This window comes from Rhinolophus sinicus, linkage group LG10 (assembly GCF_036562045.2).
Source record: "Rhinolophus sinicus isolate RSC01 linkage group LG10, ASM3656204v1, whole genome shotgun sequence".
In the NCBI taxonomy this organism is placed as follows: domain Eukaryota; kingdom Metazoa; phylum Chordata; class Mammalia; order Chiroptera; family Rhinolophidae; genus Rhinolophus; species Rhinolophus sinicus.
This window is the reverse complement of record NC_133759.1, coordinates 48359561-48378259: the sequence shown is the minus strand read 5'-3', so window position 1 is coordinate 48378259 and position 18699 is coordinate 48359561. Positions and strand designations below refer to the sequence as shown.

Sequence of the window (18699 nt, the reverse complement as noted above, 5' to 3'; positions counted from 1 at the left end):
TAAAATACATTTTTTTTCCTTGAGATGCACACATAAAAAACTCAAAATGGTTTAAAGAAAATGATGGTTAAAAGTCCTCATTTCCCAGCTGATCTCCTCACTAGGAGACGGTTGTTCTGACAGTTGTCACAGGGATTGTGTCCAGTATGACAATAACCCACACCACTTAGCAAGTCGGGGGGTTCTTGGTTTGTGCTGTTGGTCTCCAGACCTCTGGGTACATAAAGAATGAGCTCACCCCAGAGTGGCCTTTACCTTCATCATCAGTACACAAACCGCAGGCAGCGACGGTCCCTGTGAGCTCAAGCACGGGCAATAGATTTGGGGTGCCCTGTTTAAAGGGTGTTCTTTTTGTTTGTGTAAATGTAAGCCCATCCAGTAAAACGGATATAAAATACTTTAGCACAAATAGATCCAAATTATCTTGAAAATCCTGTTGGAAGAGAATAGTGCGCTACCCTTTTAGGCTCCTGAAACATAGTTTAGTCAAAGAAATGAGAAGCGATACATTCCCTTCATAGGATAAACGCTTTCCCCCTGACTTTGATGTCAGGAAGGGTGGAAGAAAGTTCACACAGTGATGTATCTGTTATCAGTTGACATATTTCAGAGGACATATAAAAAAGAGCAAAACAATTTCCAACCACTATCATGAAGCCAAAGTAGCTCCTCCATGCATCAAAGGTTAAAAAGAAACAGCAAAAACAAGTTGAACAGTCTCAGAAAAAAATCCTTTGGTTTAAAAAAGAAAAAAGTGTAAGCTTGATCACAGAAGACAAAAAAGAAAAATCATCAAAAGCACTTCACGCTGCTTTGCTGTGTGTTACATGCAGGAGCAGGCCCCTTAAACACACCGCTGTGGAACCTGTTACCTTCAAACCGATCTCAAATGCAAAAACAGCAGTGAAGACATAATCTGCATAACCTAGCATCTGGAACGCAAACAAAGAATTGCAACTATTATTGCTACAGCTGCTTTAGAGTATGTGAGGATCAATGAAAAAGCCATTACCTTTAACAGGATTTCAACAGTAAAGATGGCTGTGAAAGCATAGTCAAAGTAACCCAGTATCTGAAAGGTACAACAATGAAATGAGAAAAGGCATCTGGACAAGCTCCAAAGCCACACGCCCATGGGTTGAACACCCCATCCCCCCCATGCAGTCAGAGACCCAGTCTCCCGGGATACGCTTGCCACCCTGGAGGTAAGCGCAGAGATGTTCATAAATGCACCGCCTAGTCTAATGACAGCTCCTCTTTATGATCAACAAAGAGCACTTGGAAATACTTACCTGCTTTAACCACTCATGCTGACTCTTTCCAGTCTCATGTCTTGGACAGAGACTCATTTCTGAAAGTGCTTTATTGATAACCTTTTCTCATCAGAGCACCACACTGACAAATTACTTGTGGCATCAGATAAATTAGAGTCTTACACACATTTTGAATTTTTAACTGCATTTTTGGCTGAATGAAATATGTTGCCATCCAGCTGAACTTCAGAGTGGTGGAGAAATGTAAATAATGACGTAAGTGCCATTAAACGGGGCCAGAAGCTTTCACATGTCCCCTCTAATTCTAGCCCATGTAATCAGGGAGTAAACACCTTTGCCCCACTAATGTGTGGGGCTGGATAAGTCCTTAAGGAAGAGTTTCACTTACCATCTTGCTCTGTATCTAACACCGCTCACTCCCAACTCTGTGTTTTTTGTTTCTTTTCTTTTTTTTAACCTCACTAAAAGAACAGACTGACCTGGCCTTTGAATTATCAGATCAGACTACTTTGTCTGTATTCCTGACAATACTGTCTACTCTCCAACTGAGTCCTGCTCACCCCCTCTGGGGTCTCTGCCTTTTCTCAGAGCCATAGAGGCAGGAGGGCCAAGAGCAAGAAGTCTGACCACCACTCAACTAAGGCTGCTTACAAGGACCCTCCCCCACAAAGATGGCAGCCGAGACTGCCAATAGAAGAAGCCATCTTGGCTGCTTATTGTCATTACAACTGTGCTTTATAGTTTGAAAGAACTGAAGAAATCAGAGCAGAAGGGACAGTGGAGACCACCGGACCGACTCCTTTCATTAGCAGATGAGGAGATGCTGGGAAGCATGTAGGAGGCACCTGCTCAGGTCACAGAGCCAGTGATGGCACTGCTGAGCAAGGAGCTAGGCAGTGGACTGCTAGTCAGGAGCCATGGGCCTTGCTGTTTAAGTGTGGGGTCCACCCCAGGGGTCCCTCACTGCTCTATTCCAAGGTGAGAAGCTCTGCTTCAAAGGCCAGCTCTCCTCAGCTGAAGTTCCCTCTTCAGAAGGTATTCGTTATCCAAACTGTTTCCATTTTTGGATTTATAAACTTTGCTGAACCTTTGCTGAACCTGTTTCTGGCCAGGCACTGCAAGGTGTTTCCAGTACACTACAGGCCTCTGCCCGTCCTCATTTCCTCCATGGTCACAGCAGGACAGGTACTGTTGAAAGTACCTGGGTGGCCAAGAAGGACACAAGCCAACAACTCAACCTGGGGTGGGGGTCAAAGCTCTTAGATTCAAGTTGTTTTTCCTCATTCAGCATCCATCTTGTTTTTCACTAATAACTCAGCTAAGATTAAAGAAAAAGAAAAAAAAAAGCAAAACGCAAAAGAACACACTGCATTATTCCAGTGACATGTAGTCGAACCCACAGACATAAAGGGGAACGGAGGCGGTTGGGGCTGAGGGAGGGGCAAGGGGGAGTTCAAGGGATATAAAGTTTCAGTCACACCAGATAAATAAGCTCTGGAGATCTGCCATACAACACGGTACCTATCATTAGGAATACTGTGTTATACACTTGAAAATTTGTTAAGAGGGTAGATCTCATGTTAAGTGTTCTTACCACAATTTAAAAAAACAACAACTGTAGTATTGTAAAAACAATACACATATTTAAAAACAACAATAACATTCTTGGGAAAAGCAGCAGGGAAATAAACTCATGGGGAAGTAATTACAATAAAAAATAAGAGAAGCCCCAGGGTAAATTACCTGTCAATCGGTGTTCTAGACTAGCTCCTGACCTCGTCTACCATGTAATGTCTTTTTCCATACAGCTTTTTACCGTGTCTCATTTTTATGATGGAACTCAATGACACCTCGGTCTTTATTCCATTTGAACGTTTAGATAGAGACAGCCTCAGAACCTCTAACAAACACCCTAATCTGTGAGTATAAAGACAGGCTCAGGCCCTTCATCTTTACATCAACACCAACATGTGCCTTGAGGGAAAGTTCTTTTTATCTTCATGTCAGAGTGTGTGCTTTATCAATCTGATTGATAGGTTGGGTTTGCCAAGCTGCAAACCAAGAGACTGGAAATGGAAAGACACAGCACGAGGCTTGGCTATCACAACCCAAATCCTGGGGCACTGATCTAGTGATTTGTCTTACTCCTCAAATCTCTGAAAATCTCATGTACAGAGAGAGGTGCCAACCAGGCAAGGCAGCGTCGCCTGTTGGCCTCACACATTTGCGGGCCTCCCTCTCCTGGGAGGGTTTCTAAGTTTTCATCTGAAACTCACTACACTGTCAAGGCCACAGAGGCAATAGGCTACGCCTGCTTAGGCCAGAACTAATCTAGGTATCATTTCTGTCCACCACAGATTCAGTGGAAGGGTGATATGCCTCAGATATGAAACTGATTAAAAACAAAACTTAACCCTCTACTTGTTTTCTTCATAAAACCATCTCCTGCAATACCAAAACAGCTCTTCCTTTTCACTGAACCACTCAACCTCACATCTCATCATCTCCCCGACTTGTATTTCTCCTCGATAATGGAGCCAAGTAGCTTTGTGAATTACATCCAGGTAAGATACATCGTCCCCTCCAACCCTAAATAAGAGTTCCTAGGCATGTGACATACCCGGATTCAATTTTACTTTCTCTCCTGCTGGATGCTTCCCACTAGGCAGAAATCTCAAAACAGGTGTGGATGTTAATTTGACCAAGGAGAAAAGAGGGACCAAAATATTGGCAGAAAGGAATGGAGAGGTCCCTGAATACACTATAAGTTACTGCAGACTATTTAAAATTAAGTTGAAAATATATGATTCAATAAAGGTTGTCCCAATAAAATAAAACACCTCTGGTACTCACAAACCTGAAACATACAATGCTTACAGGTGAAGGAGCAGCCTACTCTAGCTTTAACATCTTGGGTCTATGTAGGCCCTGCCTGGATGACAGCAGAGGCCAGTGTGACCCTAGAGGGAGCCCCACCCTCTTGTCCTTGCTCAGGGGCTTACAGTATTCCGGAAGGAGTGGCTGCGGATGGGGTCCTCGGCTGCGAGGGAGGCACTGCTCAGCATGATGAAGACGAGGATGAGGTTGGTGAAGATGTGGTGGTTGATGAGCTTGTGGCAGCCCACGCGGATCCTGTGGGAAACACCACTACATGTACACAGCCCCAGGCAAGGCCCAAGCAGACGGGCCAGCCCCTTCAGCATGCTGGGGCTACTCAGTGGTGACAGGTCAGACAGAGGACAGCTATCGGCTGTGCCACCCATGCCCCCACCCAGCAAACCAGAACCACCTGACAATTAGCCCCCCGAAACCCTCAGACTGCACACCCTGAGGGCCCTCGGTGCAACAGCTCTGTGTCGGTGCACCATGTTGGACCATTCACTGAGTCTTTAAATGTGGGGATGATCCTCCTAAAGGTGGGGAAACTGAGGCTGAAGGATGTGAAAAATCTTTCTTAAGATGACACAGCTAGCAAGGACCAGAGGCAGGTTTCCCATGCAGGGGTGACTATGACGTTTTCCCACTACAGCATGAAGCCTAGTGCTCACTTTTCCTGCCTAGAAGGGAGGTTGGGGCCAAAGCTGATCGTAGATGCTCACAGAGAATAAGAACTATCCCTTTCTTGTACTGCAGTTGGGCTGTATTAAAATATGACTGCAGTAAGTAAGGCTTGGTGAATCTCCTGTTATGTGGAGATTCTGCCTCAAGTGCTATTTTGTGCGGGGCGGGGGATGGGGGGGAGCTGATCCACAACGAGCACGCCTGCGAGAGAGAGTGAAGAGAGAGTTACATTGCCGTGCAAGAATTTCATGAGGATCTTACTGCACCATGTGGCAGGGCCGTCACAGAGTCCTGTAATCCTGGGAAGCCAGGCAGGGCAGCACATGCCCAGCTCCCCCAGTCCCGGCCCTCATGACGGCTCAGTGGGCCATCAGAGCCTCTCCTGCTGCCCCCGATGTCCCAGAGGCTAGTTCGTGTCTGCTACCTTCAACCTCAATATTCGACTTTAGAATGTAAAGATTTGGGGGGTGGGGTGGAGGGTACAGAACACATGCAGGTTTTCCTTTGAAAGGGTTTTTTTCACTTTCAAAAGTGGAGTCAACTTTATAGGAAGGTGACCCCTTACTTCAAATCCTCCATTTTGGGACTGCTTCAGGCTGGGATGTTCCCTCTCAAAGCTCTAAGCAACTGAGTCTGGGGAGGGCCTTCCAGGACTGTGAGGCCAGAAGAGCTCACAGCTTTGTGTGTATGTTGGGGGAGGGGAATCAATCCATTCCTTCCATATATGTGAGCTATAGGTATCAGGAACATCGTCGGTTGAATAACTATTTTTTAAAGGGACACCCAAACTCTCAATCCTGAGGAGCTGTATAAATCATGCTCCAATCTTTAAATCTCTAAGGACTGCCGCGTGAGGACTTGCCTCCCACCTGTGTCTCCCTGGGGCCTGTGAATTATACAGAGCTCTTCTCTGCCAGCCAAGAACTACTTCTGCAAGCCTAGAAACCCTTCCAGGAGTCGTTTATTCCCTCTGGCATTTCACTCAATCCCAGATGATTTAAAACCTAGAAACCAGCTAGTAAATAAGTGTCTTCCGCTCACAGCATTTGTGAGTAATCACCACGCTCCTGGTGAGCACCTATCATTTTAACAGGAGAAATTCTATTTTCAGCAGGACATCATGGAGCTGAACTGAAGAGCTCAACCTATGAGATATCATTGAGCAAAACTATTTCTTGCCATAAAACTCAGTAGGGAAAACAGATCAACTAAACGAGACCTCAGGATAAAGATGCTGCACAGAAGCTGGCCGCAAAATTCCCACGCCCCCCTAAGCATGTTAACGTAAGGCCCACTCATGAAAGAAGGATCCTCTGGATAGAAAACACCTCACAGGTGACAACCCACGGGACACCAGAGTCGTGGACTCCGATCCAGCAGCAGTTATGTCACCACTGCTGACCCCAGCACAGGGGTTAAGGGTGACGAGAATCTGGAATGGCCCTCCACCAGCACCTGGCCTCACTGCTAGCGCCCCATTGGTTCAGGCTAGGACATGATGAACGGATGGACAAGGGCAAAGCTGAAGCAGGGGAGAGGTCGGGGGCACTTGGGAGCCTCTGGCGCTCCGGTGCAGGAGCGGCTCGGAGTGACCTTCCCTCACTCTGGCCCCAGGTACACTCAAGCAACCTGGAGGGTCACAGAGCCGCAGCCGTGAAGTGGCTAGAAAGGGGGTATTTACGGGTTGGTCTTGCTAAGAATGAAGAAAGCGCTCCCTTCAGGAATGGGGACGATTTTCTCTTTCATGTTCAACTCGGAGATCCTGCGAGGACGGGGGCCAGCGGGAACCTCAGGTTCATCTTCCTCCTCCTCCTGTTCCTCTTCCTCTTCACCTACTTTAAACGAGGCACTTTCTTTAATAGGCATGAAACAAAGACTGCATTTGGGTTTGAATTCGTCTCAATTTCACATGAAAATTTATCTTAAACTTTAACGACCTCTATCAGCTTACATTAATCAAAACCCTTCAGAACACGGACGGAGGGTGTGTGGTGAGGCAGGGGGTTGGGAAGCTGGGCTGTTTGGTGAACATGTAGAGTTGTGGAATGAAGTCCCAGCAGTTGAAGATCTGAGCACAGGTCAAAGGTGGCAGCAGTGGGATTCTCACTGCCATCCCAGTAACCTCCTTGCTCAGCTTCAGCCTAAAAACTGTGTGGGACTTCACATCACACACGATCAGTCTCCCATGTTCCTCTAACCCCACAGTCCCTCCCACATCTGCCATTCAAGGCACCTGGTCAAATGTGAAAGTGTCAGGGGACTAGTAAGAACTGGTCACCTCCTAGAGAGATTCCCCAGCAAAGGTTGGGCTTGTCCTGATTCACCTACACTTTCTCTCCTCACCACCTGGAATTTGGGTTATGCAAGCTGCCTGTGACCGAGAGAAAAAACAGAGGTAAGTGGCCTCCAAGGACACTGGACCCATGGCCTTGATCTCAGCAGCCCAGCGTGTGCCCCAGCTAGGCCAGCCAGCCAGACTCAGCCGCTGATCACAGAGTGGTTGCAAAGCCCCATCACTCATAAGCAGAAAGTCTGCCTCTGGGCTCCACGACCATACCTGGCACATCACAAGGTGGGTAGGGGTCCTTGTCCTCGTCCTCTTCTCGGTAGTCATCAATTGTAACCTAGGATGACAGAGAGGTCTTGGGAGGAGGGCACGTCAGAGGGCCACAGGGAAGACTCGACCCTGCCAGTCAGCACAGGACAGAGACGTTCTCTACAAAGTGGGTGCTGTATGTGAGTGAGTGCATAGGGGCAGCAGAAGCTCCGATGATGTTTCTGCTGGAGACCTCAGGTCTGAGGGCAGATGAGGAGAAAACTGGTGTGACTTCAACCGAGCCACGGTGAGCTAGCACCATCCATACCTCTTCCTGTCCTAGCACTGTCACACCCCCTGTATAACTGCAGTGAAGATTCCGGCCTCCCTACTAGACAGTGTGCCCCACGCAGGTAGGGACCTTGTTGGTCTCATTCATTCCTGATCCTCAGTATCGGACACACAATAACCGTGCAAAAAGTATTTACTGACTCAGTGAACAAAAGAGTGAAAAACTCAGAGCTGTCCTACATGGGATGAAGTTTGACAGTACAGCCCTGAGCACACAGCCCCAATCCTGAGACCCCCTCTGGGGACACACGTCTGCTAACAAGCCTTGATTTTGATCCCCACTGAGAAGTCACTAACACAGATCAGGTCTGACCACAGAAGTCCAACAAAGAAAATATAAGTGGTCAAAACCGTCAAATATTGAATATACTGGTTCTCTGGTAAAATATGGGCTTGCCACCAGCTAAATGCCTAAATTCACTCCGAATTCCCTGGGAAACCAGAATCTATAATGGTGTGCCATCCTCACACACCAAAATATCACACAGGACACTTTCCTTGTGTAAACGGTACATTTATGGTGGTATCAACAGAAGCATTTTGATACAAAAAGGGGTGTTTCAGACAATATACCTTGTTGTCACTGTTGGCTATCTGATTGACTTCCGGTTTGTTGTTCTTTTTATTTTCCAGGCTTTCTTTTCTACAGAGGAGAGAACAGAACATAAGAAACCAACACTAATAAAGACACTAATCCGGATTCTGAATCAACAGTGGCCTGATGAAGGACAGAATTTAATTGGAAACAACCCCAACAGCAAGAACATAGCACAACCCATACTCAGGGCCTCCCGTTCATTCAGGGCACTGGATTCGTTTCATGGATCATCTTATTAAAAGGCTCCTTCAAGAGCTAATCAGCATTGAATGCATCATTTATTTTATGATGCCAAAATTAACCACAGTGATTCTTTAAGCATGGGAACGTGTGACTCCCACTCTCAGCTCTGAGGGAATGAGAGCCAAGGGCCTGGGTTCTGCCCCAGATTCCATTCCTGTTGGTCAGCCCCACGTGGCCACCCACAATCACCACAAAGCAGCAACATGGGGGCGCAGCTGCTGTGGAGTCCGAGTGGCTCCTCCAGGCCTCACCTGCAGCTGGCTCCTCAGGCAGCCCCCTGAGCAAACACCTCTGTGCAAAGGGGGTTACCTGGCAATCTTTTTCCTTTCCTTTTCTTCGGCTTCCTCTTTCTGAGCAGTATTCAAACTTTCAGCATCAGCCAAATTGTCTACAGCGATGGCCAAGAAGACATTCAGTAGGATATCTAATTTGAACATTTTAAGGGTACAACACCTTTCTAATGCAACTACATATTGTCAACAACAGCAACGTCACATCCCTCTGTGTTCTGGGAGGCTGATAACCGGTGACTGTCCCCTAGTGCTATATTCACTTGGTAAAGCCAGAGGACAAGAGCCCTGTTTCTTGTTTGTTTGTTTGCTTGTTTAACTAGAAACCTGGAGAAGACAATCCGGAAAGAAGCAAAATTAAGATTCACCAAAACCCATGAAAACCTACAAATGCCAACATTTCCTTCATGTATGTGCATATGTGTGTACTGTGCGTGCATGTGTGTACGTATGTCTCTACACACCTAGGTATCTATAGCTATGATACACATTCCATAAAACAATCTATAACATAAACATGGTGCTTTTATGCATTTTGCATTTTGCTTTATGCATTTTGTTTTCTTTCTTTTAAAACACACATACCCATAAAACATATATTTGGGGCATGCTTGCTAAAATGGACCCCTGTAAAGGCTACACATTATTCAAATGATGACTCCATTGCACAAGAGTCTGAAGCGGCCTTCAGAATGTGCAGATACCTCATTCATTCATTCATTCATTCATTCATTCATTCATTCACACTGGCTGACTACAGCATGCCTGACTTACTGCCAAATGGTGCCAGACTATTCTTTTGAATAGTCCCACTGTGGCTAAATCTTTGATGACTGTGGTTGAATTTTACTTTTTTCAAATTGTAAGAAGTTAGGTGATTGAACAAGTTATTAGGTTTTTGTCTTTTACTATAATGTTGTGATGTGTAGTTTCCATGGATTGAAACAAATTCTAAATGAGGTTCCCAAATCAGAAGATGCCTGTTTCTTATTCGCTGACCGTTAAATACATTTTTGAGAAGCACAGGAATCAATGGGCAGGAAGTCAAGATGGCTCCTTACTCTAAGGCCTCTCTCGGGCTGATGCACAGCCATCAGTATGCACGACCATGGGAACCCCGGGACCCGAGACAGGAGAGGCACACCACTGTCCCACATGCCCTGTGCAGTCTGAAATCTCAGGTGGGTTGCTGAACATGTAAACAAACATAACCTAACAAGAGACTGATGATGAGATAGCTTCCAGGGGATTTCACGCTTGACTAAGCTATTCAAGTATTTAAAGAGGACAGGACGTGAGTGAATTACATTAAGACTTTCAAAATGCCTTTGATGTGCTAGACTATTTTTTAAACAGAGCCTCAGTGAGCTTGAGGCGGTATTCGTATGTTTGTGCAATTGTTCTTCCACCAAACATTTATTGAGGGCTTCCGTATGCCAGGTCTTGTGCTAGGCAGGGAAGACAGAGATAAATCAGACACAACCAAAGGTTATGGGCTCGCGAAGGCTCCGATAGAGGTAAAGAGAGATCTGAATTTTCGGAAGTCTAGGATTACAGAATACCTCTTGGCAGGGAAAAGGAATAAACGCATTGGAAAGAAGTTACACAACGTGATACAACTAGCCCACGGATATCTGACCTTCAAAGCTGTACAGAGCAGCAAAGCCAAATTAGGTTCAGGGGAGCTTAGGTCAATCCACTGAAGATGGGTCCCCATTGGTTATGAAGGCTTTTAAGAAGACATAAATGTGCCCCTAACCTCCCATCCCATCCCATCCCAAGGATGATGGCACGAAGAACCACCTGGCTTTGCCCTAAGCTATCCCATGGGACGTGTACAGGAGACGTGAAACCAAGCTGGGTGACCAGGCAGCCCATGCATTGTTGCAGGCTCCCTCCCCTCAGCCTGCTCTCATCCCTCAAAGCCCAACTGGGGCTCTGCCTGTACGACGCTGTGCCTAGCAACAGTGAAGGAGAGCAGACAAAACAAGGTAAGCACAGTCACTTCCTTATGAAGACAATGATAACAACAAAGCCTTGGTCAGCTTAAAGGATACAGTTACCACAAATGAAGAGGATGATGAAGTAGATGCAGACGATCATTCCCGAGGAGGACGGGCCCCCGTACGCCATGATGCCATCGTACATCACAGCGTTCCAGTCTTCACCGGTCAGAATCTAAGAAGCCAAAACTCGGATCAGCTCGCAGGTGGACAAACACGCCCCAGTTGTCCTCCCAGCGCTCCTTGGCGGCTCCTAAATCTGGTTTGAGCCGCCTTTCACAGTCCAGTTTGCATTTAACAAACCCATCTGTTATCCCATAGAGTTTTCAAAACATTGTTTTTAATTACACAAGTAGATGAGTTAGTGCTTCTAGTGAAAATAAAGGAACATTACATATAAGACTTCTGTGCTCTTGGATGACACCCCAGCCCAGTTTGAGTCCCCTCCCCAGAGAGCATACTATTGGTGTATCTCTCTCTCTAGGACCCTTGTGGATTAAAACACATACATACACATGCAGAGAAAACAGGCGGTTGGTGTCTCTCTGATTTCATTAGACATAAAAGGTATCAGACTATATGAATTGTCTGCAATTTGCTTTTTTTCGCTCAACAATATACTCTGGAGATTCTCTTTTAAACTCCTGCCTAGAATTCCACATAGTTAATCATCTGTGGAAATGGAGAATTATACCTATGAATTTTTAGAAGAGAAGGGAATTCTAAATATCTTATATAAATTTACAAATTACTTCATGGGTATATACTAATAATGCCCTAAAATTTCATATATAATCTTCTCTACTGATGATACTCATGAAATAGAATCAGATGAACATGAACAGTAATTTAAAAACACCCTACCTTCCAGAGACAGAGAGTGAGAGTGAGAGAGATCATGCTCCTTTATCTCCTATCTGGACCAGATACTATAAAAATTAAAACTGCCACAGATCACAACCAAACAGAAAAAAATGGGCAAATGATTTGAAATGATGAAGTAATTCACAGAAAAGGCTCTTAGTCACATGAAGACATTCAGGTTCACTCCTGATAAAAGAAATATGAATTAAAACTACAACAAGATACCATTTTCACCTATCAGATAGGCAACGATCAAAAAGTCTGAACACCTGCTGTGGTGAAAAGGAGTGAGGCAATGGGCAGTCTCCACACACTACGCCCGGAGGATGAATTAACACAACTTCAAGGAGAATACTTGGGCAACAGCATCAGAAAATGGATGCACACCCTTTAAACCAGCAGTTCCACTTCAGGGAATTTATCCGACAGATCTACTCTCACACATGTGCCCCATGGTGTCTGTTCAAGGTCATCCACCGAGGCAAGACTAGACACAATGAAATATCCATCAGCAGGGGGCTGGCTCTATGAATTATGGCACATCCACACCACAGACTTTATGCAGCATTGAAAAGGAGGAGGCAACCTTTTATGGACCAGTAAGGAAGGTTCTTAAGGACACTTTAAGTGATAAAAAAGCAAGATGGAAAACAGCATGTAGAATGAGCTACCAGCTGTGTAAATTCATCTGTAGCTAGGGAGGTAGGTTGATTTATATCTGAGCAAATATATCTTAAAGAATACACAAAAAGCTATTTAACGGTGTTTGCCTCCTAGAAGGGGGAATTGGTGGGTGGGTGGGTGGGAGACTGTTTTACTTTATAGCCTTTTGTAATGTTTGAATTTTGTGTCATATACACGCATGACAAAAACCATCACCACCACACAGGTTTCTCTGAAAGAAGTCAGAAAAACGAAGGACTAATCACTGGCCCCAAATTAAACATAATTCAAAAAATTAAAACTGCAGCCTATTGCAGTGACAAAAATTCCATTCACCTCAAAATGACCAAGTGGGTAAGAATCTTAGAGACCATTCATTCCCTCTAGTCTCTCTCTCTTTTTTTTTCCATAAAAGGATAATGACTTTCCAAGGTCACGGAGCTGAGCATTGTAAGAGCCACCATGGGACCTCGGCGCCCACGGCCCTCCCACCAGTCCTTCCTGCCTCTCCAGCAGGAGGTCATGTGAAGAGCGACACATGTGAAGCGCAACAAGGGCAGATGGGTCTTTTAAATTTACCTGCCAGGCTCTGCCCAAGGAAGGGCTTCGGCTCACAACATAGGAAGATGAAGAGGAGGTTAGAACACCTCAGCTCAGAGCCAGGCGGGCTGGACAGGCCACTGCTCTGAGGGCCGAGCCCCCTGAGTGCCCGTCACACCGTCACTCCTTTCCCAACCTCACTGCCCACAAAGGCCCCAACAGACAGCACAGACACCCTCAGAGTCTCTGTGCCCTTGTCACACCACAGGAGGGAGAACACCAAAGGGACAGAAGGCTGTCACAACCCTTTTATCACCCTGCTTCCTCTCACTTCTCTGCCTAAATCCATTATCGCCAGGATTAGGAAACTTGCCTGCGATCAAAAATTAGCACAGAACCAGAAGAGGATTTTAGAGCCTATCTCACAGAAACCCCCAGAAACCTCCCAAAATCCAACAGAAAGTTTGGTTAATTATTAAGTAGTATATCCAGTGATCTTACAGAAACGTTCAATTACATCACATAGCTGGATTCAGACGCAAAACAAATGGCTTAAGTGGCACAAAATGTATCAGAGCAGTATTGAAACAGAGGCTACTACCGTGTTTCCCCAAAAATAAGACCGGGTCTTATATTAAGGTTTGCTCCAAAAGATGCATTAGGGTTTCTGTTCAGGGGATGTCCTCCTGAAAAATCACGCTAGGGCTTATTTTCCGGTTAGGTCTTATTTCCGGGGAAACACGGTAATAAAAATGGACTCCCTCTGTCTTCCTGAGTTGTGGACAGAGCAGCAGGCGGCTCGTGACACGCTTCTCAGGGAGAGACTCACCTGGAACACTGTCAGCAGTGCCTGAGGGAAATTGTCAAAGGTACTCCGCTTGGTCTGCGTTTCGTCAAAATTAAACTTGCCACCAAACAGCTGCATCCCGAGCAAGGAAAAGATGATGATGAAGAGAAAAAGCAGAAGCAACAGCGAAGCGATGGACTTCATGGAGTTTAACAAGGATGCCACTAAGTTGCTCAGGGATGTCCAGTGCCTGCAAGGCAAGGTGAAGGTGTGAGCCCAGAATGCAAAACATCCCCTGGCCCGGAACGCGGAGCATCCCCACCTCCTTTCAGAAAACACCTGCAGCGAGATGTACATGTCCTTACCTGGTAACTTTGAAAATTCGTAAGAGGCGCACACACCGAAACACAGAGATCCCCAGGGGAGACATGATTTCCAGTTCCACCAAGATCGTTTCCGTAATTCCGCCACACACCACGAAGCAGTCAAACCGATTAAAGAGAGAGACGAAATATGCCTGGAGACCCAAGCTGTACATTTTTACCAGCATTTCACAGGTGAACAGAGCCAAAAGGACTTTGTTGGCAATATCTGGAAAGACAAAGGGGTACATGTCCTTGGGATCTCATCATAGGGCTGGCTCAGAGTCCTCTTCTCTCCTCACGTTCCCTACCCCCATTCCCTGCCGGAAATGTCCCCCTTTTTTATCTTGTCCCCTTACAGAAACGTGGCACAAACACTAACAGTCTGTTTGTCTGTCAGGTTCTAGTCCTACTGCTGCTAATACCTAGACGTGTGACTCTGGAGAAGTTCCTCAATCTCTCTGGGCCTCAGTTTCACTGACAATAAAATGGGGAGGGGCAGTTTACCACATAATCTCTGATGCTTTCTAGCCCTAAAAGCCTATGATTCTCCATTTTGGCCATTGCATTATATTTTCTGTTTCCATCAGTTACAAAAAGACCTGTCTGGTCTTGCTTACAGCACCACGATATAAGAAGCAGCTGCCTATCAAAGTCATTTCTAATAGAAAAAACACCTCCCAGCAGCTGGAGAGCAGGACAGAAACAGAATTGACTTGATGGAAGGCAGGCCTTCTCAATGGCGCAAAACTGTCAAACTCAGAATGAGCTGTCTGGTGACAAGCTCCCGGATCACACTGCTGGGACATCCAAGGCAGGGGACAACATCACCTGCCAAGGGCGCTATAGGGGAAAATAAAGCTCCCTTTCGGTGATAGCAGGGAGAAGGTATCTGAGGTCCCTTCCAGATGGAAGACTCCTTAATCCCAGGTTGTGACAGGGCTAAGACAATGGGAAGTCCTGGCATTAATCAGCAACCAGGTGCTTCATTCGCCACAGCAGACGGCACCTCCACTTCAGGTACACCCTGTGTTTGGACAGTTCTGCTCTCTTCTAAGTCAGTGCTCACTAGAAGTGTTGCTATGCACTGTTACACACCAAGCAGGTAAGACTGCACTGCAGCTGGACAGACTCAGGAATCCCTCATTCAGGACAAAATAGAGAACAGCCTCTGCTTGTACCTTGAATCTGCGTCAACCAGTCAGGCTGGTTGTAGTGCTCGGAGGAAATGGTTAAGGTGTTGAGAAAAACCAGGACAATAACCAGCCAGTAAAACGTGACAGACTTCACAGCAGCCCTACATCTTCTGCGACTGAATCGGTTCCAGCGACGCCAGCGTCGGCTGAAAGAGAAGCAGACGTTACTCCCTGAAGGACAGATACAGCATCTGAGTGGCCAATAAACATCAGTGAGGAAATATTTTTCTTTCACTCTGGAGGTCCTGATTGGGGTGAGGGTGCAGCAAGGAAAGACAAGAACAAATAACATAGAAATTACCAGACTTCATGATACAAATTATGTTGGTCATGAAATATAACTTTTTAAAGTACTGTATCATGACCTCATCATGCTGTCAGTTCCTTCCTATGGCTGAAACTCCATAATCTGTCATACACAGTCCTCAAACCAGTTAGAAAATCTAGATATTCATAGATTCATGTGCACACGCAAAACTGAGCTATCACACATATGCAGTTCTTATTCCCACCATATGGTACACGGATGTCTGTGCTATTGGTGCAGAGAGCCACTTAGCTTATCGCTACATCTCTCACAGCATCTCAATCATCGTACAGAATTTATCAGGCAACGGAGTGCTCCAAAAACCACAGCTTTCGTTTTAGGGAACCTTTCAGTCCTTTCTTAAATCTGGGAGATTCCTCAGGAGCCTGGCAGAGTTGTCAAAGCTGAGTAGGACATGAGTCTTCATACTTAGTCATCAGGTGCCCTTTCTAACTAGTGATGCTCAGAATATACCTTTAGGAGAAGAGCCAATATTGAATCGTGTTTTCATACAAATAAAATGAGCTGAGCCAAACAGACAAGTAGCATGTCCTCTCCTGACTTTCAGTTCCAGTTTATAATTAGGGCAAGTATATTCTCCCTAAGTCTGTCTCGCTGTGGAAACATTCCTGGCCACAGGATGGTTTGGTGAAGTGGATCCCAGGGCTGTGCTCACTGACAAGTGGAAAGGCGGGGGAGGGGCGGGGGGGCACTTCCTCTGGGGGACTGAGTCAGAGGACTGTCCTCTGAGCTGCAGCCCTGGCTGACTCAGCTGTGCTGCTGTGCTAAAAACACCGTAACCCAGGGATCAGGCAAAGAAAGAGTTGTGCTAACTCTCCAACAAGTAGGGCACACTTTGCTATTGCTCTTGCTATATGGTTTTCAGTGGTTTAATAGCAGCTGGAAACATGATATCCAGTAAATAAAAATTCTATAGAGGACACTAAAGACTGTCCCCTTCCAGGCTGAATGCCCCCTGTGATGCATAATTTAGTATGTACAAGCAAGGTGTGTACCAGTCTTAATAAGATCCAGCCTTGGTGGGCCTATTTCGGCTGCAGTGACAAGTCACAGGGGTCTCCCAAATCCAGGAGACCTTATCTGTCACAGCCCTGAAATCCTGCAGCACTCCACATTTGCCCTTTACTAGGTACTGAGTGCCCAGGCCCTGTGCCAGGCACTGAGCATATGGAGCTGAAGAAGGCAGGGTCCCATGGCCCCTGTCACTGTAAAGCATGTAGGGTTATCAGTCATAAATCCACATCAAGTGCCATTCCCAGGGTTCCGGGTACAGGAGTAAGGAGAGGAGAGCTGCAAATATTCTTTGGGAGAGTCAGGAAGTCTTCGAAAACCTGTGATTTGGGCTGGCTCTCCATCATTGAGTAGGAGTTAGCCAGGGGGCAGAGGGAAGAGCACTCCACTTAGAGGAAACTGTGACTAATGGGACTTGGGTGGGCAGAAACAGTGTTTGGTACGTTTGCAAACAGAGCAGTCCAGTATTACAAAGTGGGGAGTACAGGAGGGTGTCAAAAGATGAGGCCCGAGGGTGAGCGGGCCACCAAATTATGAAGGAATTTTTATGCCCTCTGGCAACAGGGAGTCATGGAAGGGCTTTTAATTTTATTTTTAAATTCAGATTTATCGAGATATAATTTACATATGACAAAATCTACTCCTTTTAGGTACACAGTTTGAAAGCACCACCACAATCACGATGTAGAATATTCTCATCACTCAAAGAAGTGCCTTTGTGGCCCCCTTGTTGTTAATCCCCTCCACGCCCCCCAAGAGAACTACTGATCTGTTTTCTGTCCCTAATGTTTTGCTTTATCCAGAATGCCCTATACATTGAATTATACAATATATACCTTTCTGAGACCGGCTTCTTTTGCTTAGCAAAAATACTTCTGAGATTCATTTGTGTTGTTGCCTCTATCAGTAATTTTTTCCTTCTTACTACTGAGCAGTATGCTATCATATGGATGGACTACACTTTGTCTACCTATTGACCATTTACTAGACATGAGTTACTTACAGTTTCTGGCAATTATGAATAAAACTGCTATAAACACGTAAAAAAAAATTTGTGCAAGCATTTCTCTTATATAAATATCTTAGAAGTAGGATTGCTGGGTCATGTGATAAATGTATGTTTAACTTTTTAGGAAACAGCCAATTTCTTTTTTAAATGGCTGTGTCATTTGACAAGTAGGAATGTATGAGAATTCCCATTGATCTGCATCCTTGTCAAAACTTAGTATTGTGAGATTTTTAAATTTGATCCATAGGTGTAAAAAAAAAAAATTCTAATAGGTAGATAGTGGTACTCTGATTTGCATTTTCCTAATGACCAATGGGCATTTCATGAGCTCATTCTCCCATCCATATCTTTTTTTTTTTTTTTTTTTTTTTTTTTTGGTGACATGCTTATCAAAATCTATTGATCATTTTTTATTGGGTTGTTTTCTTATTATTGACACCATTCTTTGTATGTTATTCTTTATATATACTGGATACTAGTCCTTTATCAAATATGCTTTGCAAATATTTTTTCTTCCAGTCTGGAGCTTATTTTTTTATTTTTTATTGAAGAGCAGGGGTTTTAATTTTGATGAAGTCTTATTTATCAGCTTCTTCTGTTATGGCCAATGCTTTGGGTGTTGTAGCCAAGAAAATCTTTGCCTAACCAAAAGTCACAAAGATTTTCTCCTATGTTTTCTTCTAGAATGTTTAAAGTTTTAGGTTTTACATTTAGTTCTATGCTCGTTTCAAGCTAATTTTTATATATAGTGGTAAAATGATATTTTTAATTCAAAAAGAACAAGTATATGGGAATGTACACGAATCATAGGCATATATAGTGAAATGAGTAGTTGCCAACCGACCATGGAACCTGCAACCAGAGCAAGACACAGAGCATCACCAGCACCTCAGAAAACCTGCTGAACCTACTTCTCTGGAAAACTTTGAAAGAGAAAAGTGACAAGATGTATCTCTCATAGAGAAATGACTCTGGGAGGGAATACAAAGGGTGGATTAGTGGCAGAAAAAATTGTTCATTGTTGCATCCTATTGGTTCATTTGTTTTGGGGTGAGATCTTCGGCACCTATTACACTACTCTCC

The 18699-nt window shown here is 45.1% G+C and overlaps 1 protein-coding gene across 22 annotated transcripts in view; it reads right to left on the bottom strand.

Annotated features, from left to right (window-relative positions):
- The window catches only part of CACNA1D (calcium voltage-gated channel subunit alpha1 D), a 427288-nt gene that overhangs the window by 74054 nt on the left and 334535 nt on the right, over nucleotides 1-18699 (bottom strand). For 21 of the 22 annotated variants that reach the window (XM_074313103.1, XM_074313111.1, XM_074313112.1 and 18 more), the window contains 10 exons: nucleotides 15254-15414; nucleotides 14076-14301; nucleotides 13753-13960; nucleotides 10911-11031; nucleotides 8873-8987; nucleotides 8296-8365; nucleotides 7393-7459; nucleotides 6517-6670; nucleotides 4277-4406; nucleotides 1013-1072 (listed from right to left, as the gene is read on the bottom strand). In XM_074313103.1, the coding sequence (XP_074169204.1) occupies nucleotides 1013-1072; nucleotides 4277-4406; nucleotides 6517-6670; nucleotides 7393-7459; nucleotides 8296-8365; nucleotides 8873-8987; nucleotides 10911-11031; nucleotides 13753-13960; nucleotides 14076-14301; nucleotides 15254-15414 (1312 nt within the window). The remainder of the gene's footprint in view (nucleotides 1-1012; nucleotides 1073-4276; nucleotides 4407-6516; nucleotides 6671-7392; nucleotides 7460-8295; nucleotides 8366-8872; nucleotides 8988-10910; nucleotides 11032-13752; nucleotides 13961-14075; nucleotides 14302-15253; nucleotides 15415-18699) is intronic. The other variant, XM_074313100.1, reaches the window with a different exon arrangement.